The 23,263-nt window shown below is 39.4% G+C and overlaps 1 protein-coding gene across 4 annotated transcripts in view; it reads right to left on the reverse strand.

Moving 5' to 3' along the window:
- LOC120539522 (coxsackievirus and adenovirus receptor homolog) overlaps nt 1–23,263 on the reverse strand; it is a 43,303-nt gene that overhangs the window by 15,017 nt on the left and 5,023 nt on the right. For 3 of the 4 annotated variants that reach the window (XM_039769663.1, XM_039769661.1, XM_039769662.1), the window contains exons 2-3: nt 19,354–19,439; nt 9,447–9,616 (exon numbers count right to left, since the gene is read on the reverse strand). In XM_039769663.1, the coding sequence (XP_039625597.1) occupies nt 9,447–9,616; nt 19,354–19,420 (237 nt within the window). In that variant the 5' untranslated portion in view covers nt 19,421–19,439. The remainder of the gene's footprint in view (nt 1–9,446; nt 9,617–19,353; nt 19,440–23,263) is intronic. The other variant, XM_039769664.1, reaches the window with a different exon arrangement.

A 23,263-nucleotide genomic window follows, 5' to 3' on the forward strand; every position in this document is an offset into this window, starting at 1 on the left:
TCAGCTCCTCCCCCTCGTCCTTTTTGCCTATCGGGAAGTCCCACAAGCCTCCACGGGGTTCTCCCCTTTTGAACTACTGTGCAGGCGACAACCTCGGGGCATATTAGATATTTTGAAAGAAGGCTGGGAAGAAGAGGCTCTTCCCTCCACAAACATACTGGAGTATATCGCAGTTCTGCGATAGATTTGGAAAGATTCGCCTGTCCTTAAAAGTCACATGGAGGAGCTCAAGCAGCACAGGCCGGTACTACAACCGTGCACGTCTCTTGGGAGTTCCGCCCGGAGATCGGGTCATGGTCCTAGTGCCTACCTCCCACTCTAAATTGCTTGCCCACTGGCAGGGCCCCTCTGAAGTTAAGGAGAGGAAGGGACTGGTCGACTATTTGGTGAGTCAACCCAATCGTCGGCCAAAGGAGCGGTTTATCATGTGAACCTGCTGAAACCGTGGAAGGACAGGGACCCCGATCCCTCCTCCGGCCAGCCCGCTCACTCTTCGCTCACACACACGACCTTAACCGGCACGGACTTAAGTCCCAGACAGCGGCAGGAGCTGGAAACAGTTATCCGGACCGTTGGGAGGTAGTCAGTGAGAACCCGGAAGGACCTCTCTGATTGAGCACAACATCGTGACAGAGCCCGGGGTTGTTGTCCGAGAACGCCCGTATCGTCTTCCCGAGGCAAAAAAGGCTGAAGTGGAGCTTGAGATCAAGCGCATGCTGGAGCTAGGTGTGATTGAGGAAAGTTATAGTCCCTGGTCCAGCCCCATTGTGCTCGTCGGTAAGCCTGGCGGAAGTTGGAGGTTCTGCAATGACTTCCGTCGGCAATCAAGTCTCCCAATTTGATGCTTATCCAATGCCACGCGTGGGCGACCTCCTCGAGAGGCTTGGACAGGCTCAATACCTGACCACACTTGACATGACGAAAGGGTACTGGCAGGTTCCTTTAACGGACTCCGAAGGTAAAACGCGTTTAGTACCCCTAGCGGACACTGGCAGTATCGTGTCCTTCCATTTGGGTTACGGGGCTCCAGCAACCTTTCAGCGTCTGGTGGACAAAGTGCTTCGCCTCATAACTCATACAGTGCTGCCTACCTGGATGGCGTGGTCATCTATTCCAGCACATGGAAGGAACACCTACAGCATGTCCAAGCGGTATTACGGACACTTGGTGAGGCGGGCTCGGATTAATCCCAGGAAATGCTTCTTCGGATTAAGCGAGGCCAAATATTTAGGCTACCTGGTGGGTCGGGGTACCGTAAGGCCACAGTGCTCCAAAATTGATGCCATTCTGAAATGGCCCGTCCATGAACCAAGCGGCAGGTCCAAGCCTTTCGGCTTAGCGGGTACTACCGCCGGTTTGTACCTCGGTTTTGGAGAGAGCGGCGCCTTGACTGATTTAACAAAGAAGAGGGCCCCGAACATTGTGGCATGGACTGAAAAAACAGGCGCTGCATTTGGTGACTTAAAGCAGGCCCTTACGTCCACACCTGTTTTGATGGCACCTAACTTTTCTTTGCCTTTCATCCTCCAGGCGGACGCCGGACACAGGCCTGGGCGCCGTGCTGAGCCAAAGCGTCGATGGTGTGGAGCACCCCATCATGTTCCTGAGCGGAAACTGTTGGACGGGAGACCAGGTATGCTGCGGTGGAGAGGGAGGCTCTGGCGATTAAATGGGCGATTACTCAGCTGAGGTACTACCTGTTGGGCCGGGAATTCACCCTTGTCACGGACCATGCACCCCTACAGTGGATGGCCCTCCACAAGGAGTCGAATCCGCGGGTCACCCGGTGGTTTCTTGACCTGCAGCCGTACAAGTTTTCGCTCGTTCATCGTCGGGGCGCTCTCCACGCCAACGCTGATGCCCTTTCTCGGGTTCACGACCTCTCGGTTAGGGTCGCCCGACCCGTCGGGTCTGGGCTAAGGGGGGGGCCTTGTCACACACGTGCGCATGGGAGGCAGCTAAAGGGCTTGAGTGAAGGCAGTTGGAGGCATGCGGGGTGTGGCAGAGTGCACTGACTCTTTTCTCCTTGCCTGTAGACCATCCCGGGGATTTCACCTGGATCTCCTGACATCACTTCCGGGACTGAGCCAATGGAACTCGGCCACACCAGCTCCAGTCCCTCTGATGTCACCTCCGGCTACGAGCCAATGGTGGAAGACCACGTGCCAGATCCATACGACCTCACTTCCTGTCTCCCCCTTTAAAACCTGCCCCCTTTCCTTTGTTTCCTCAGTCTTGTTTTGGACTCGGTTGTATGCACTTCAGTGCTCTGTATTTTTACAAGAAAAACGACTTTGCAGCCAGGATACCACAATATACGGGTGGCTGCCCCAACTCTTTATCTGTCCATGTCTCGTTCTTGTGACAATAGATAGATAGATAGATAGATAGATAGATAGATAGATAGATACTTTATTAATCCCAAGGGGAAAGATTCAAGTTAAGATAAAGGGATTCCTTGAAGAAATTTCATAGTGGATTTTAAAAGATCCATCCCTGTCATTATTGAACTTTATCTTAGTCTTGACTTGGATCAAAAACTGATCAGGATGTGTTATAAGATAGATAGAGAGAAAGAGACAGGGATGAAAATGAGGCATTTTCTGGTGCCTTTTGGATGTGATATAAATGTACAAGCTATTTGAACAGAAGAAAGTCATGGCAAAGCATATGAACCACAATCCTAGTGAGGTTGTAGGGTTTTCTTTCAATGATAAACACTTCTATATGGCTGCAGTAGTCATTAGAGTGTCTCATAAGGCATTCCAGACTTGCCATAGTCAAGTTAATCACCAGAAAATACACACACACGCACAGGTAGATAGATAAAGCATTACTTGCTTCAAGGGGGACTATATATATATATATATATATATATATATATATATATATATATATATATATAGTCTTGGATGGCTGGGACCCTTGCCGAATTAAAGGACCAAAGGACAGGGGGAGATAGGGCAGCCGCCTTGGTTGGCATCAGAGCCACGGAATCAGAGCTTGGAAGCTCAACCCAGTTGGACAGTTCCTAAACCTTGGATGGCAGTGCTTTCGCCACACTAGGAAGTGCTGCAGGAAAATCATCAGGGGCATAAATGGAGCATACACACAAAATTGTTGCGCAAGCCTGTTTCCATGTTCGAATCGCGATGTATAAAACCTAAACTTGGCGTAAAGTCATGCACATTTCCACCGTAGCTCATACTCTGGCATATGCAAGTTCTGTGCTCGATTTTGCAGACTGGTGGCACCCAGCCTCAAAGCAGTGCTACTGTTCCAGTGTGGTTTCCCTTTTTTTTTTTAGATCCACATCCCTGACACGGCTTTATAAATACACTGAAATTAACCACATATTGTTTATTAGTTTAATGCATCTGATTGTAATTAACATGTAACAATATAATGGTCCACGTAATGGCCAAACGATTCCAAATACAATAGCTGCTTTAGCGTTGTTACTCTCACTGCACTTTCTTTTTTCTTCTTTCAGCTGCTCCCATTAGGGCTTGCCACAGCGGATCATCTTTTTCCATATTACTCTCACTGCACCACTCGGAGTAGCTAATTGGAAAGAGAATTATCGGTATGCAGCATCAAGCACACACTGCCTCAGCCATGCTGCCTAATTGAACCGCTCTCACACGGCAAACACTTCAAAACCTTTCCTGTATAGATCTCGCGGTTCAGAAACAGTTTCATCCCAAGAACTTTAAACACAGTCAATCAGTCTATCAATTGCTCCTTGTAGAACTGTTTGTACTTATAAGTACAATCACCTCACTGTAAACTTGCACTACAGTTATAATATTGCACAACCTAAGCCACTTTATAAAGCGCGTATTTACATATGATGACGATATCATTTTTAAGATGAAATGCAGCAAAATATGTTTATTATATTATACAGATAAAACTTTAACTTCATTTAAATAATCTATATTGTTAATAATTAAACATGTGAGGACACAATGTCAGTGTGCTAGCAAGGATCTGGTGCTCCATTCACGGATTGTTTCTGTCTCGCACTGTATGCTTGCTGGGGCTGGCGTGACACTGGAAGGATAGAATAATTAAACATTTACTACAAAGACATTTCAATGTTCCTTAAAAGTTTTGAAGAATCGGTGTTCTTACAAGCTTACAGGTGGCTTAACGTCTATAACAGAGCTGATTATGTGGCGATTGGGTATTTGGAGAAAGAAAAGTAAGGAGAGAAATTGGGGGTTAGTACGTTTGAAAGAGACAGTACTGCTGTAATAAATAATTTCATCAAAGGTTGCGCACAATCACTGCCCCACCGTGTTCCCATGTTTAAAAACATTTAACTCCTATCATCATGAAAATGATATCAAGTATACATCTCAGTATTTTAATTATTCAGAGAGCTGTAATATTATGAATGTAATGGATTCTGTGTTCTGTTGGAGGAACAGAAAGCCTGGAAGCACATAGTGATTCACACATATAGAGCACATAGAAGATCAAATACAAAACAAAGCATTTAACGTCCTATTTTAGTTACGATGGGATTTGAGAAACTACTGTAGTAAATTAAATTATTTTAAGATGAAGTTTATGATGTTCTACTTTAATGATAAAATAAACTATGTGATTAAAGTGGAAATTTCGAGATTAAAGTTGACATTTCGTGCTTTTTCCCCACTGTGTGCCTATTTTTTTTTTTTGTTCCTTTGTACCCTAATAAACTTTCATATGAAACTCAGACAATGGGCTATGACTCGCCTTTTCACTGCGACTTTGATATCTGACAACTTATTTTGGGCACTGTGTGACTTTTTGAACTTGAGCTTTCGGGTTTCTCTGACACTCTATGTCACTCGATCAACTTCCTTTTGTTGTTTATACCACTGTTTAAACCAACAAATAGTGCGTTTTTCCTTGCCTCCACTTGGTATTCGCTGAAATTCTTCTATTTCTCCCAATGCTTTTGCTACTGTATTTTCACAGAACACTTAGCTTAAGGGCTATTTATATTGAGTTGCATATTCCAAGAGGCGTAATTCTGGGAGGAGACTGGGCAGGACAGCAGTCGTGTGCACTAGCGTTACTTTTCACGCTGACCGGGATTTATGCAGCGGAAGCACATGAAAGCTGGCGTTCACAAAGATTTATGCATCTGGATTTTTTTCTGTGTAAGCACATTTCTGGTTTTGTGCTTACTCCATGTTATAGTGTGAATTCTATGCACAGCATTATGCATGAGGCCCCAGGGCATCTGGAGCACATCTGGGTGCAACATAAAATGGGCCGCCTCACTCCATTCGAGGATCCGGAGTCGGGAGGCAGAGGACAGAGCTTGCAGGAGAGGAGTGGAATTGGCAACAAAGAGGAAGAAAAGAACAAAGAAAAGGACTGAGCTTAATTGCTGTGGCTAATTGATGTACTGTGGGATGGAAAAGCAGCAAAGAAAATAAACATGTGTGTTTTGGGACTTGTGTGTCTCAATGTTCTGTCTATACCCAGGCTGATCTCCACAAAATATATATATATATATATAAATATATATATAAATATATATATACTGGATATATACACTATATTCATACACACGTGTTTGTTGTATGTCATACTGGTTTCAGAGTATAGTACATTATAAGAGTACATTCAATTTAACGGTTTCTGTGCTTATTTAGCACTTTGTGTTTCTTCCTTAATATTACAAATTCATCTCTTACTTATCTTGATAGAATAGGTCTATTTGTGATAGTCATTCGCCAGTCATTTTCTAAACCGATTAAGTCAGGAAACAGGGTTGCGGGGGTGCTGGAGCCAATCCCAGGAAGCCTAGGGTGCAAGGCAGGAACAAACCCTAGACAGGGCATCAGTCCATAACAGTATTTGTGATACTTCAAATAATTTTAAGATATTTCACAATTCACCTTAAGATGTTAAGACTGTTGAGGCACGCCGTCAGCCGCTCTGGCTTTTTTGTTTCTTATTAGTCCTGCTTTTTCCTCGGCTTACCTGTTCCTGTGATGCTCTTCTTGACTCGATCATTTCTTATGATCGCCTCACCCTTCTGGCTCTTCGAACGAGTGTGGGGATTTCTCAACATCTGACCCCTGAGTTCAGTCAAGCCTTTGGCCGACTGTTTGAGGAAGTCCCAGCTTTCCTCATCACTGCCTACGGCTTGGCTGGTCGCCGATGGAAATGCCGCCGCCGGGGTAAGCGTGGTGGCACCAGGGCTTGGCTCCGAGCTTCCCCGATCCTCTCTAGGAACAACTCTCCTGGCTCCCAACATGAGGTAATGTTGCCGGAATGCCATTTGCCCTCGGACGCTCCAGTGTACCTCCCTGCCTCGCTCCGTCACCATCGCCACGGGGTGAACTTTAACAACCTACGCCGTATCATGACAATATCAGCCACCACGGCTGGTACGTCTCTGTTGACGTCCTCCCAACCGGTTCGTTTCGCGCTGATAAATGCCAGATCGGTCGTGAACAAAACTTTCATCATGAAAGACTTTTTTCTTTCTAATGGCCTGGACCAACACATGGACAGGTTCACACATTGGACCTGGTTCTTTCTCGCGGTCTCAGAATCAGTGACTTGGACATTCTGCCTCCCAGCTTTTCTGATCACTCGCCTGTTCTCTTTAATCTGGATTTGATCTCAGTTGAGCATGGTAAATCCACCACCACCCGTCCCTCCCGTGTCATTCCCCCCTCTGCTGCTGAAGATTTTGCAGCTGCTTTTTCACCAATCTCCACATCATGTGAATCCACGGATGCTGATGTTTTATTGCAAACTTTCCACACTTCCTGCTGTTCTGTGATGGATGTCGTAGCCCCACTCAAACGGAGACAATCCAAAGTCAAGCATGACCCATGGCTAAACGAACAAACTCGCTCCATCAGGCAAAACTGTAGGCGGCTAGAACGTAAATGGAGGAAAGATGGTCTCACTGTTACCTTCGACTGCATGAGAGACGTGTGGTCCCAATACCAGAGAGCGGTCAGAGGTGCAAGGAACCGTTTTTTCGCTGACATCATCTCAAAAAACTCTGGCAATCAACGTGTCTTATACAAAACACTAAATGCTGTCCTCTCTCCAGCCGTAACTGTTTTCTCTTCTGCCTCCACTGCTCTTTGTAATCAGATCCTCACGTTTTTTCTGGATAAGGTCACGAACATTAGATCCCAGATCTCCATTTCTTCTTCTGGCTCTGTTGATTTAGCCGCTCCTGCGCACGGTTCCCTCACCAGCTTTGAACCCATTTCGCTCCCCATCTGGAAAAAATCGTCGCCTCAATGAAGCCTTCGGGCTCTCCGGACGATGTGGTGCTGTCCAGACTGCTGAAAGATGTGTTTCCTGCGATTCGATATGATGTCCTAAAGATCATAACTAGTAGTCTATCCTCGGCTATAGTTCCTCGTGCTTTCAAACACGCTGTTGTACATCCAATTGTGAAAAAACCTGATCTTGACCCTGCCGTTCTTTTCAATCTTCGTCCAATCTCCAAACTACCTTTCTTGTCAAAAATACTAGAAAAAGTAGTTTATGAGCAATTAACTCATCACCTACAGGACCATCAGGTAATGGATCTTTTTCAGTCAGGCTTTAGGCCCCAACACAGCACAGAAACCGCGCATTTACGTGTCCTAAATGACATCCTTTTGGCATTGGACTCAGGACTCCACGTGGTTATGGTTCTTCTCGACTTTTCTGCTGCTTTCGACACAATCGACCACGACATAATGATCTCCCAACTCGAATCCTGGGCTGGTGTATCTGGCTTAGCCCTCGACTGGTTCAGGTCATATTTCTGCAACAGGACTCTCAGAGTCATGCTAGACGATTTTTCATCTGAATCAGTCCCACTCCCATGTGGGTCCCCAGGGTTCCATTTTAGGGCCACTACTTTTTTCAATCTACATCCTGCCTTTAGGTGCAATTTTTAGAAAACATGCAATTTCATATCACCAATATGCTGATGACTGCCAAATTTATTTCTCCCTCAAGCCAACTGACTCCACCAAACCTTTCCTCGACTGCCTAGCTGACATTAAGGACTGGCTGGCTGTAAACTTCCTTCACCTGAACGATTCAAAAACCGAGGTCATTGTTTTTAGTCCCGACTGCAAACAGGCTCCACCCCTTGGTCTCGTTTCTCTTCCCATTCCAGTAACTTTGTCTGTCTCCAATCTTGGAATCAAAATGGATACGTTCCTGAAAATGGATGCTCAAGTCAACAGCACAGTAAAATCCTGCTTTTTCCATCTAAGGCGAATCGCCAAACTCAAGCCTATTCTGTCTAACCACCTCCTGGAATCAGTAATCCATGCATTCATTACGTCCCCGGCTTGACTACTCTAATTCCTGCCTTTTTGGTATCAGTAAAGCCACGCTTTCTAGACTCCAACTGGCTCAAAATGCGGCTGCAAGGCTTCTAACTGGAAGTAGCAGAATCCAACACATTTCACCGATTTTGAAAACCCTACACTGGCTGCCGGTTAGATTCAGAATCGATTTTAAGATTCTCCTCCTAACCTATAAGGCATTAAACGGTCTAGCCCCCGCCTATTTGAGTGTCTTGCTCCATTGTCACAATCCCCCTCGTGTTCTGTGCACCCAGGCTCTGGAACTCCCTGCCCTTAGTGGTTAGGCAAGCCGCTTCAGTCGCCACATTCAAATCTCGCCTAAAAACGCACTTCTTCACATTGGCTTTTAATTCTTAACCTGTTTCATTTTCCACTTGCCTTTTGCTATTTTCTCTATTTTATTTGGTCCCCTGACCTGTTTTTAGTATCTCTGTTTTAATTCTCTCTTAATGTTTGTTTTTAATATTTTGCTTTTAGTCCTGCTTGTTGTAACTGTACAGCGCTTTGGTCAGTTGTAATGCTGTGTTTTTAAGTGCTCAACAAATAAATATGGTATGTATGGAATTTTAAAGGAGCTGATTTTGAGTTATTTTAAAAAGGCCAGCATGTCAGTTTGAGGTACAGTATATTAAAATATATGTTCTCTCATGTGTCATATAGGATCAGAAACTGCAGACACCATAGATCAGACAGTTATTTCAAAATAGAGGAAAATTAAATGCCTTCCACTGTCCTGATAGGACCCCAGACATGGCAAATCTCCATTTTCTCCTTTTTGGGTGAAAAATACGTCAGAAACAGAAGGTGCCTGTCACAAATTCCTGCATTATAGTGTAATAAAAAGAAAAACAAAGAAATTAAATTATAGGAAATTCAGCGAATATTTTTGAATTAAAATAAACTAAATATTGCGTCTTACTTTCCTCAGTTTTTAAAAAGCATTTTTAAAGGTTTCTTGCAAACCTTCGCAGTGTTTTGAAAATACAGGTTCATACAGGATCTATGTAATAATGCTATGTCTAATAAATGTAACCATATTCATAATAATCCTTATTTTTATCTTTATTCTACAGTATGTAATGTCACTTGTTTTTTCCTCACCATGGTGTCTGGTTTGGTTGGATTTGGGTTCACGATTGACCATTCGATGTCTAGATCTCCTGTGTCTGTATCATCCAACGTGTAGGTACATTCCATATATGCATTAGTTCCTCTGACAACCTGAATTGCCTGAGGCCCGGTGGAAGTCACTGTCACGGCAATACTGACACCTGCAGGAGAGAAGAATTGTTGAAAAACAGATATTATATCTGGTGTACTGATGTACTTGCTAAAACTATCTAAGACTGAATGAGATGTTAATTTTCACTTATAGATATTTAACACAGCCAGCTCAGGATTCACAGATCCTACTATTAGTGTAAGTGCATTAAGAAAATGGATGGATTTAAAGCATTTAAAAACTTACATATAGATGAGTGGATACCTTGATTTTTCACAATGTTTTTCAAATATCCTAGACACTAAATAAAGCTAGTATTAAGAAATGTTTTGGATTGCAATTCAAGATATCTTATAATTTTTCTGTTTATTTAATATTTTCTGTGAAAATTCTTTGTTGAATTAGACTCTGACTTTTCTGATATACAGTAATCCCTCCTCCATCGCGGGGGTTGCGTTCCAAAACCCCTGCGATAGATGAAAATCCGCGAAGTAGAAACCATATGTTTGTATAGTTATTTGTATATATTTTAAGCCCTTAAAAACTCTCCCACACTGTTAACATTATTAGAGCCCTCTAGACATGAAGTAACACCCTTTAGTCAAAAGTTTAAACTGTGCTCCATGGCAATACAGAGATGACAGTTCTTTCTCACAATTAAAAGAATGCAATAAATCTTCTCTTCAGGAGGAGAGAGAGAGAGCGCTCGCAAAGAAAAGCAAACAATCAAAAAATCAATACGTGTGCTTTTAAGTTTGGCGAAGCACCGCAATAAAGCAGCATTTTTTAGAGGAGCGTAAGTATCTTCTAAGCAAACAGCCTCTGTGCAAACAGCCCCTCTGCTCACATCTCCTCCGTCAGGCGCAGAGAACGTCAGAGAGAGAGAGAGAGAGAAGAGAGAGAGAGAGCGAGATTAAAGCAAACAATCAAAAAATCAATAAGTGTGTTTTTGGAAGCACCTTGATAAAGCGGCCGGCATCTCTTTGAGGTGCGTTCATATCCACTAGGCAAACAGCTTCTGTGCAAACAGCCCCTCTGCTCACCCCCCCTCTGTCAGGCGCAGAGAATGTCAGAGAGGGTGAGAGAGAGGCAGAGACAAGCAAACAATCGAGCACCGCGCAGGAAGCATATCTTATAGCATTGAGGAGTTTTAGTTAATATGTAATACGTGCTCTGATTGGGTAGCTTCTAAGCCATCCGCCAATAGCGTCCCTTGTATGAAATCAACTGTGCAAACAAACTGAGGAAGCATGTACCATAAATTTAAAGCCCCATTGTCCGCAGAAATCCGCGAACTAGCGAAAAATCCGTGATATATATTTATATATGCTTACATTTAAAATCCGCGATAGAGTGAAGCCGCGAAAGTCGAAGCGCGATATAGCGAGGGATTACTGTATCTAAAAAAAGAAAGATGGTTATTTCAAGAGGTCTGAAAATGCAATTGAAGGAACAGCAAATACACATTTTCTAATCTTGGAAAATGCTCGTGAGATGAGGGAATCCCTAGCTGTCATTTGGTTAATTATTTTTTGCTAACAATAGCAATCTTGTTTCACAGATCCAGCATTAAAGGATTGAATCCCATGCCATATTTGTGGACTTTGCCTATTCCAAACTTTGTCTGCATGGGTTTTCAGGTGTATATTTCAGTGTCCTCCTACATTTTCAATGATTATTATAAATTTTCGCCTGTCTGTTTAAATGGACCCTGTCCAGAATTGTTTCCTGTCTGGCACCCAGTGGTGTTGGGATAGACACAGTCTTCCCATTAAGCTAGTTTGAAATGTATATATATTTCACACACAGGGTTCATAGGAAGATAGAATTGTGATAAGGGGTTCGTGGTGAAGCATGATTTTAAATAAACAAATAAATAAACTGGGAGTCCCAGAGCATGCAGGCTCCAAGTGGGTGCCACTCCGAGGTTGACGGGTGCACTTTCACATGGCAATGCAAGCCGGTCAATCAGGTGCCTCATTCACACCTCAGAGTAGGAGGAGGATTGCATCTGCACTCAATCAGGGCTATTTAGGAAACCTACACGGCAGAGAGGGGAGACAAAATCAAAAAGAAGATCAGATCAGAACACATCAGAGCAGGGCACATAAAGAGAGTCAAATCAAATCAATAAACAAAAACGAGAGGAGAAAGAATGAAAGGTTAAGAAAGGAGAAAGAGACAGGACTGGAAGAGCCTGTGTCATAAAGAATGGAGCAGGTGGTCAGGAGTATGCCCTGGTAAAGTGAGCAGCAGGGCTGTGCTCGAGTGCAGGGCTGGAGATGTGCCGCTCGTGCAGCATCTCCCTTATGGACACCGATGGACTGGCTGAGGGAGGCAAAATTGGGGTACAGTGGTGAGTCCTACAGATGACAACTGGCAATAGTACCCCAAACTCAGCAAAAGTGGATGACTGCCCCTGTTGGCAGACGTCTCCTCATGCTGCAAGATCCTGGTGAGATAAGCTGAAGAGACGCCAAATTTTCAGAAGAGGCATTGGGGCTTATGACTATTTTAATGGAGAAACTTGCCTGGAATTTTAACCTTGTATTTAGTTTATTATTTATTTGGATTTTAACCTCCACTGGACACCTTTGATGTTATGGATTATTTATTGAAGATCTTTCTTTTTGGTGCACTGCACTTTTAAACACTTTGTAGTGTTTTTAATAAAAGCACTTTGTACCAACCTCTTGCTGACGATGAGTGGCCTCTTTTGCCCACCTCATCCTCAGGTACATTAATAACAGAAGAGGCTCCTGGAAGCAACTAGGGAGAATGGGGCGGGCCCACACCGTCAGAAGAATTTCCACATTAAAAACCAGTTTATTCACTACTGTAATCCCATGTGAGCGTATGCATCCAAAAGGACAATGTAACACTCTCTGACATCATTATGAACCTGCAATTGTGGATGTTTAAGAATGATGTCTGACACATCACACAAGTGGGCATGTGCATAAATGACTGCAATATAGTGAGGGGCTAGATAGAATGCACAACGATTAAATCAGTACATTAGATTATCTGAAATTAGGTAGACTTTATTGTCAAAAATAGGACTTTTTTTCTGGAATGTACAAGTACAAACAAACACACATAAAAGAAAAAATACTATTATAAAAACAAAAAGGAACAAATGAAACTAAAGAAAGAAGGTAACATTAAATGGAGGAAATTAAGTGGTAATGTCTTCACAATTCCAAAATTAAAATGCATATCAATATATCTGAAATGCATTTCCTAAAATATGCTGAGGATATTATCTTATGTTAAGTGAATTTTGAGATATCTGACACTTTAAGATATTTGAAATTTGTTTGAAAATACCTTAAAATGACTTGCTGTGTATGGAATATTTCACATCAGACAGGAATCAATTCCAAAATATTACACGTTAAAGGAATCAATTTTGAGATTTCTCAGAAGATATGAATACAAATATTAAGACTGGATAAATAAATTGAAAATCAGTGAAAAAATGTAAAATAGTCAATGCATTATTCGAGACATCTATTCATTTATCTATATTCAAACCTGCTAGATGAGTTCAGGATTTGAAGGCGTTCGTGCTTATCCTGGTAGACTTGGGCACAAGGCAAGAAACAACTGAATGGGACACCCAGTCCATCACAAGGCTACTTCAACATGTGTTAAAATTAGTTGTAGATATCTAGGAATATACATTATACTTGATGATGGGTCAGATTAATTTTGAGATATATCTACTCCATTAAGAATCAAGAAATCCATCAATATATACAGTAACATGATTTCAAGCAATTATTATGACATTATATGTGAAATAGCAAAAATAAATACATTACGAAGCAAGATAGTCAATTTGACAATAGAAATATATGGTGGAAAATGAAATGCTTAAACATTCCAACTTTCAGCCAATATACAAGTTGTGTGTCCAGTTAACACAGGACTTAACTCACAGTAAGAACTGTTAGCAAATACACCTTAAGGTTAGAAGATTTAAAAATGAAGACAGGAAAGGTTTGCAGCTTTCATCTGAATTTTAGGATAAGCACAGTATAGCCTTACAACCAACATAGCTAGGAAACATATAGAGTACCTGCCACAAAACACTAATACTTTGGGATAGAAAGAAACTGTGTTGAATTATATGAAATCAAAATCTATTTTAGATAAAGGTAGACTAACAAGACTAGCAAATTAATAATCAAATTGAGAAAACTGACCAATATTGTTCCCTTGCTTTGAAACATTGCTATGTTTACTAGAAAAAGCGCATGGACGTAATTAATCTATATTGACTATTTATGTTTTATTTAACATTTACTTCTAGGTATGTGTGAAAACAATTATGGGTCTAAAGCTATGAAACCTCTTTTTCCTGTTCATCGTGTTATGCTCCTAAGGGCAACAACAGGATGAGTCTAGAACAACTCCACCTAATCTCACAGCAAGCAATGGTTTAATTGTCTTGTCATTTTAATATACACACCCAGAATTTGCTCAAGCTTTTGTTCTAAATATCTTAAATTATAATTCCATTCTTGGGCCTGGATGCATTTCTGTTTATGATGCAAAAGTGCATATTTTCACCTACATGCAAACTGAACACTTTAAAGTTTCAATACCCTTGATTTTTACTCACCATGAGTATTTTTTAATTGGTCCACGCACTAACACATTTTTCCTTCCAACATGCTGTTACTTGAAAATATATACAGAACGAACAAAATAGTGTAAACACCTAAGAATATGTCAATGTCAAGAATTTAGAAATGAGGAGGGATATCTACACAACTTCCCATCAACGTTCAATGATGTTAAGGTGATTTGTTAGTGCATGGAAAATATTTCACTTCACCGATGTATTCATGGAACCACTCCAGAATGAGCTTAGCAGTGTGTATCGAGACTTTGTCATCCTGGAATAGAGGAACATCATGAAGGAATTCTGTTTGAACCACAGGTTGTGCACTTCGGTCTGTTAAATGCCCCCTATGCCTCCATTATTTTGTTCACCCAGTACAAATTGTCTTAGAGTAGAAAAAAATCAACATGTTCTCCAAGTTATCACCCTTCTTTCATGAGAAATTTTCATCAGTATTTTAGTACTTTTATGATGGTAGTGGAAAACACAGCCACAGGTGATGCACAAACCAGTGTGTTTCTTCGTGCCGGTCCCAAGCACGGATAAATGGGGAGGGTTACGTCAGGAAGGGCATCCGGTGTAAAATTCTTCAGAAAAACACAAAGGATAAACCATTTAATCAGATTCCCACCTGCTGTATTTCTTATACCATTAAACTGTCTCTGGAGTAATTACAGGTTTATCCATTTATAGTATCATCATTCATGAGGTTCTTGACTACCTTGCAAATGATCCAGTGTTGTTTTTTGCGATATTCATTGTATCCTGAACAAATGTACAGAAATTACAGTAACAGTTTGTACTGTTATCTACAGTTGATATAATCTCGGGTTTCCTTTCTTCGGTTGCTGCTACTTAGAAAAATGTGTAGAGGTAGCTACAGTATGTGGTAAATCTGTTCCCCTGTTCCTTGAGTATTAACGCATTAAAAGTTTGCAAAAGACAAATATGACAATTCATTCATCATTAATTCATTTTCTAAAATCACTTTTCCTGAAAAGAATCATGGTAAATAATATGAAATAAAATACGGCCCAAATAAGGCATACAAAGCCTATTGACTGTACTTACTTGTTCAGATTGGTACGATAAAAAAGATCAATATTTACTTTATTTGCTAATTAAATGAATTCACATAGAAGCTCACAGTGCATAAGCGTATTGGTATTGCCCATAAAGAATAACAACAGACTGATTTTTTTTTTTACTTTTTTCTGTTTTGTTTGCTTTTTAGAATAGGTCTATATTGTTGGTTTATTGTGTAAGTCACTGTAGTACAGAGAGCAGTGCTCAACAACGTCCTGTGGGACACTATGGGAAAATAATGTAAACTATATAAAACTTATATATCAGGAAACACTTCTTCATACAAAGGGTTAGAAGGATCTGGAATAAGCTACAGAATCTTGTGCTTGACATTGAAACCTTGAAAACATATACACAGTATCTAGAGAACAGATTGGGACCCTGAATTGGATTAAATGGGCTTGAGAATGTTATGTTATGCTATTTTATTTTAAATTACTGACACACCCCAGCTATTAGCTAACCAAGTGATTTAAAAAGTTTGAATTTACTTCTTGTCTTTGTAGAATTCCACCTTCTGTGAGGAGTCTGCATGTTTCTATGTCTCATCTTGTTACAGCACACAACAAGTACTCTAAAGAATTACAAGAGTACTTAAAAACATGCATTACTGAATGCAAGTATGTGTACAGTGCCATCTATTGAAATACCATGGGAATGCAAAATGCTCCCTAGAAGGCAACACAGGATTAACTGAAAATCTCAAATGTCTCTGGACGAGAAAGCCAAAACCACAGAAAAAACTTGCAGCGTAATTAAATTGACGTGTTTAATGATTGACTAGATTAAAAAAATCAATAATAAAAAAATAAATAAATTATAATCTGCTTAATCAAAACAGACTAAATAGAATAAAGACATAAATCAAGAAACTAACTGATGTAGTTAAGAAAGTAAAACAAATACTGAAACAAATGAGAAAAGAATTAATTATAACAAACAGTCAATTCAAGAACAGAAACCCAATAGTCGGAAAAGACAAATATAATTTAAAAAAATACAATTAAAAATATGAAAGAGAAATTTTACTGAAAGAACATGGCAAAATAAACCTGAAAAGCACAGACGTCTAAGCAAGTGAACGCCAATGTGAAGACATAATGGCAGGCAGGTATCTTAAATGTTCTCTATAATGCCCTGCCAATATATGCACAAAACACAACTGGGAGCAAAGGCCCCAGGAAAAATAAAAAATGCAACCAAATATCAAAAAGACAAGGGGAGGAAATTGGGGGAAAACAAACATCACAAAGAAGAAAGAAAACAATGAGGCACTGCTATAAGTGTAATAAAATGCATATAAGAACTTAATAACACAACCAATATTAATTATTTGGCCTATTATAAAATTTTAATTTAGGAGGCTAAAAACCATACATACATCTATACAAATGAACTATTTTTTTAAGTGGATGAAAAAAAGAGAAAGAAAAAAAAAAAGAGAAGAAAAAAAATGAAGCATAAATGTTACATGGGTGCCATACTTTATGCAATTCAACTAACTAACACAGAACTGATACTTTGGGTACTTGTAAGGTTCAAGTATTAAGAGTGAATGAAAATTATCCTGAAATGTGAACTTCAAAAACAAAATTAAATAAAGTAAGTAAACATCAAGGACTCTAAACTGAAAATTCAAGAATCTTTAAATTTAAGCATAAGAAAAGTGCATGTTGTTGAAGCAATTTAAAGCACAGTTTTGTGTAATGATGTCAGAGTAAAGAAACTACAAAGTCAGACAGATTTTACATTGCATGTGCTCTTTAAACGATTCACCCAGCCACACCTTCTTCCACATTTGTATATAGATTTGCCCACATGACTTTTAGACCATCTCCTTTGCTATAAATTTACAGCATAAATCTTGATTTTAATAAACAGCATACATTCACACACATCCCTGAAACTGTTAGTAATTTCCACCCCTACACACCCTGTTCGAATCTGAGGTCTTTGCTTGCCAGACTTGTTTATGAATCATAGACCTTAAACATGTGGCAAAACCGGATGGTGTGACAATAATAGTATACATGATGATTTGGTACAGTTTCAGAAGAGTCTAAAGAAGTGTACACTTCCTTATTAGTGCATCTAGTATGGGTAAGAACACAGGCAGAGATCTGCTCCTTACTTTAGCATTGATTCTGTAGATGGAGATGGGTTACAGTTCTCTAAGGAACAGAATTTGTTTAGGTTAAAAAAAAAAAAATGAGAAATTCAATGCACTGAGGAGTAAAAAAATATATACTTTAGGTAAGTCAGCAAAAAAAAAAAAGATCTGTTTCAGAAGAGGTTAAACTGAATTAGCACAAATATTTAGAGTTGCCAAGATATAGTCCAGACACTATTATTTGCACAATTCAAGAAAATTTACAAGAGTCAAAAATCAGAAGCTACTCATGGAAGAAACATCAAAGTAAAAACTGTAAAAATTACTTAGCTATGGATACACTCACATTTTATTGACTCTCAAAGACACAAAATTGCTTGGAAATGTCATATGTCATAGTAAAATGGCTATTAATGTTAATCTCACATCATATATGGTACAGTTCAAAAGATTACGCTGCCTAATAATCCATCCATCCATTATCCAACCTGCTATATCCTAATAATAATAATAATAATATTATATTTTATTTATAAAGCGCCTTTCCCATGCTCAAGGCATTTCACAGAATTTAAGACAGAACGGCAGGGTATACAGTATATAGCATTGTACAAACCAGATAAATAAATAAATAAAGGATATTAAGACAGTAAATTCAGAGAAAAAGCCTAACAGACAACATAATTGATGGTTTAGCACACACACATACAGGTTACATGAACAACTTGACATAGAGGTAAACTGAGGGAAGGGTAATAAAGTCAAGCAGAGCTAAAAGCCTTCCTGAACAGATGAATTTTGAGTTGTTTTTTTAAAAGAATTCATGGAGTCAGCTGACCTGATTAATTTCAGTAGATCATTCCAGAGTCTGGGCACTATAGAGCTGAAGGCCCTGTCACCCATGGAGTGTAGATTACTGTGGGGTACAACAGGGCGGATAGGAACATAGTGATGGAGAAGGTCACTGATGTAGTTTGGCGCAAGGTCGTTTAAGGCTTTGTAGGTTATTAGTAGAATTTTATATTTGATTCTGTACGACACAGGGAGCCAGTGAAGGCGGAGCAGGATGGGAGTTATGTGCTCGCTGCTGCTGGTTCGAGTAAGGACTCTTGCTGCCGATTTTTGAATAAGCTGGCGCTGTGATATAAGATTGAAAGAGGCACCTGCCAGTAGGGAATTACAATAATCGATGCGGGATGTGATAAAAGCATGGACAAGTTTCTCAGCATTAAAAAAGGAGAGGAAGGAGCGAACACGGGATATGTTACGGAGGTGAAATAAGAAAGTTTCTTAATGTGATTTATGTGGGCAGAATAAGAGAGGGAGGAATCAAAAATGACACCAAGATTCTTTGCAGTAGAGGCAGGTTTGATGAAATCACCGCCAAGATGGACTGGGAAAGAGCTCATTTTATTAAGCTGCACTTTAGTCCCAATTTGCAGGAGTTCAGTTTTGTTGCAATTTAATTTTAAAGAGTTCTGCTCCATCCAGGGTTTAAATTCACTAAGGCAGGTTGTGAACTGAGAAAGCTCTGATGAAGTTCCACTTTTAACATTGAAATAGAGTTGAGTATCGTCTGCATAAAATGATAAGCCAGTCCATAGCTACGAATAATATGGCCAAGGGGAAGCATATAAATACAGAAGAGAAGGAGGCCGAGGATAGAGCCCTGAGGAACTCCTTGTGTGACTGGCGCTGAGCTGGTTCTGCTCTTGCCAAGACTAACAAATGCTGTCTGATGCAGTAGGTTTCACAAAGTTCAGAAAAAGAATGGAAAGATAATTGCCAATCTGAAAATAAGTTTTATTAAGAACTTTATTTATGAGTGCAGTTTTAAGTTTTTAAAGGAAGAAAGAAAGAAAGAAAGAAACAAACAAAGAAACAAAGAAAGAATTTGGTTAAGCACAATAAATACTTTGTTGTACTATACAATTTTTTAAATGGTCTCTTTTCTTACCGATCCACAAACAGATAACTGGAAGTCCTTTCAAAACTGTGTTTGTAGCAACCCCCCGTCTCATCATTGTTATGACCAATACAATCCTGCAAAATACAGATATGTGATTACTGATTCAGTGAATATCTGTTGATATATAGTTTAAAGTATTTTCACTTCATCCCCAATTACAAATAAACAAATGAAAAAGTTAGAAATATAGCTAGAATGATAGATACTTTTTAGATATAATAAAGTTTGTGTCTTGCCCCCCATCATATTTGGTTCCTGTTTTGCACCCAATGCTGCCATTATAAGATGAAAGGATCAAACCTACTTTTTTTTTGCTTTTTGGTATATTTTATGTCACACCATGAGACTAGAATAATACCTATTCAGTTGTTTCTTAAGTGAGTTGCACAATGTTTAGCTTAAGAAATTCACTGCATACATGTGATGATACCACTACTATTACTTTTTTTGTTCCCATAATAGGCATCACTCTGCACTGTCCTTCAAATAGTGGCCTTCTGACTGGGTAACTGACTACTCTCCTTCTCAGTCAAAATATCAGCCATTCCACTATGGCTATTTTTTTTTTTAATCATCAGTCTGCTGCTGCTGGAGTATGTGAATTTCCCCTTGGGATTAATATAGTATTTATCTATCTATCTATTTAAAAGTAAAATGTAAATTTCATACCTTCCTTTCCTAAATTTTACTAAAATATAACTCAGTGCATAATACATAATAAAAGAATAACTAGTAGAAAAATATTTTCATAAAACTAAAATATGCACGGAAAAAATATATATTTCTAGTAATAATACTGTATATACTTGCGGATAAGTTCACCAGTGGATAAGTGGGGACTTAATTTTACTGTATAGTTTCTGGCATTTTATAATGTCGGTCGTATAAATCGAATGTGGAAAACTCACATTATTGCTCCAAGAGATTATGATATGCTAACGCCCACCTGAAAGAGTAACCATGGAGCACATTGCCTTTTGTTTCTATGAGAGTGCAGCAATGCGCTGCGTCAGTACATGCTCCTAACCTCTCTCTCTCTCTCCATTTTGCCTACATGACCACAAGGTAATACCTGAACTATTTCGAAGCAATGTTTGCACTGATTTGTGTTTTTTGTATCTCTCACCCTCATGCACCTTTATCGTAAGAGCATCCCTTATCTACGATGGAACGTTCGATCAGAAGAAAATATGAAGCTGGTTTTAAATTAATAGTTGTTAAAGTTGCAAAAGAAATTGATAACTGCGCTGTTGCAACAAAGTTCGTTGTGTCTGAGAAACTGATGTGAGATTGGAGGAGGAAAGAAGATGTAAAAAAAAAATAATAATAAATAAGTGTCGCATTTTTGAATGGGCGTATAAGTCGGGGTCTGATTTTATAATCAATTTTTCGTGTTTAAAGACCCAACTTATACACGAATATATACGGTAGATAATATTACACTAGGCTGACCCACCTTTTAAGGCGACCAACTTTTAAGTTGACCACTTCTTAAGGCAATTCGATATGTAGATCAATTTGATATTTTATACAAACTCATTCATTTGGTTATATTGCATTTGAGCGGTATTACTTTAATACTCGTAGTTTCTGTTATTTTTGTGATGAAATTTAAACTTTTTTTCTATATTGAGGTCACCCTTTTGAACCTCCCTGATATTTACTACACGGTGAGGCATTTGTACTCCATCAACATTAATTATTTCCAGAGACATACAGTAATTTTGTCTATTTTTCTAGCGCATCGCGCACAAAAGCAAGTGAGCGATGGGAGCACCAGAACTCTGCTCACATCATGTCGCTTTGTACCACAAGCTGCAAGTAGTAAGTCTGTGATAAGCGGAATACCGCTAAGCTTTCCACTCACGGGACGGAAGGACAATCCCGACCGCTTTTATATAGTAAGAAAGAAGAAGAAGATATTGCATAGCCTGAAGTAGAAAATCATCTTTTACCTGGAAAAACAAAACTACAAATCCCATCGTGCATTGCAAAATGGACGAGGCGTGTGTGAAACTCGGCGCCTGCGTAGCACTTACAAGACGGAAGGACAATCCTGACCGCTTTTATATAGAAGGATTCTCAAAACCCCAAAAGAAAATGTACTGTCATGGGTAGGATGGAGTTTTTCTCATCCCTGATGTGGGTACCAGTGCATCAAAGAATATGCTTGTACACACACAAACACTTGTGGGGCAAACTTTTACAGACTCAGATCCTCGCTCAATATATGTGATTGTTTTTCTTTGTGATGCAGCTATCATTTCTCATTTGGACTACTGAATTCCTACAAGTCTTAATTAGCATAAGCTGTCTTATTTGGGGTATTTTTAAGAAATGTTATGACTTACTTCATAAAGTAGAAGTAAAAAATAAACAAGAACAGTTGTATCAGATATTTGAAATGTTCAAATTTGTACTTCACTTTAAATGGTTAAAGTTTAAATACTCTCAGTTGTAATAGAAACATGCAGTTTTTCACCCTCTGATAGAGTTAAATAGAAGTCTAGATCCCTGGTAAAAGATCAGAAATCTTTGAAACACTCTCCTTGAAATAGTCTAAAACAATACCCCAAATGCTAATTTCTGAAATGTGTCATTTTTAACCATTTGGGAGTAGAGGGCTAGGATCTCTGGTTAAGAATCAAATAAAAATGTTATTATATTTTTTATCACCAACCTCTAATATTATAAAATGATACTTCATATATCAGTATTACCAATCTCAATTTTTGTACATTTTCTGAAAATGAGTAAGTTTAACCCAATGTATCCCATTAGATTTTTGAAACTCGGGAGTCAATGGAGTTGATGTGACATGCAAAACGTCAAGTCCTTCTGATCATTTTTGCATTTTTGGTTTATTCTTTATCATAAAGATGTAATGCAAAAAAATGTCCAAAATTGGCCTGAAAATAGGGATTTATTGGGTCTTGAGAGCCAAAAATATAGGGAGAACTTAAAAAAACTGGATGTCTTGCATAACATCAGTCAAACAGCATATCACATAGATAGATAGATAGATAGATAGATAGATAGATAGATAGATAGATAGATAGATAGATAGATAGATACTTTATTAATCCCACATGTAGGTTTTTTCCTCATACCAGTGAGACAGGAGAGGCCAGACAAAAAGAAAAAAAAAAGATTTATTTTAGAAGTAATTCTTATGAACATAAATAATAATAAGCCTTCAGTGCTGCCCAGATTTCCCACAGCTGTCATACTTCCATTGAATCTGGGACATCAATAGTCATAAAACTGAAATGGACTGGGCAATGAGGACACACAAATACACACACACACACACACAGTAAGAGCTGGTGCAAAGTGACTTGTGCTTTTTATTTTAAACAAACAAATCAGTCCCCAGATTAAAGTGCAGTGCAGTCTTAGTAATAAATAAACAAATAATCCTCAAGAAAAAGCAACGTTCTATGGAGGTTAAAACAATCAATATTAATTCAATAAGAAAGTTCAAATCCAAGATTAAAACAAATTCAGGGTTGGAAAATGACTGACTGACTGAGCTTCTGTACTAAATGTGGAAAATGACTTCTCCTCTGTATACCCATTAGAGTCTCCTCAGCAAGAGGGGTTGTCATCTAACAGGTGTGGTCAACCCTTTATTTTGGCTTGTGTTTCCATCACCATCCTTGAATGGGAATCCTCTCAGAGCATTCCAGTAGCAGGAGTGGCCTTGTCCCCATGAGTGCTGTCCAATCACTCCCATCATGGCTACTTCCTGACTCGCTGCCTCCACCCCGTAGCAACGATCCTTGACCATCATGTACTTTTTACTTTTAACCTCCAGTCTCTTTTCTCTTTGGTTCTTTCTTGTATACCTGTTCAGGCTCCTTTTTAAACTAATATGGATGTAGAAACCTTAATTACA

The sequence above is a fragment of the Polypterus senegalus genome, chromosome 11, assembly GCF_016835505.1.
Source record: "Polypterus senegalus isolate Bchr_013 chromosome 11, ASM1683550v1, whole genome shotgun sequence".
Taxonomy (NCBI): Eukaryota; Metazoa; Chordata; class Cladistia; order Polypteriformes; family Polypteridae; genus Polypterus; species Polypterus senegalus.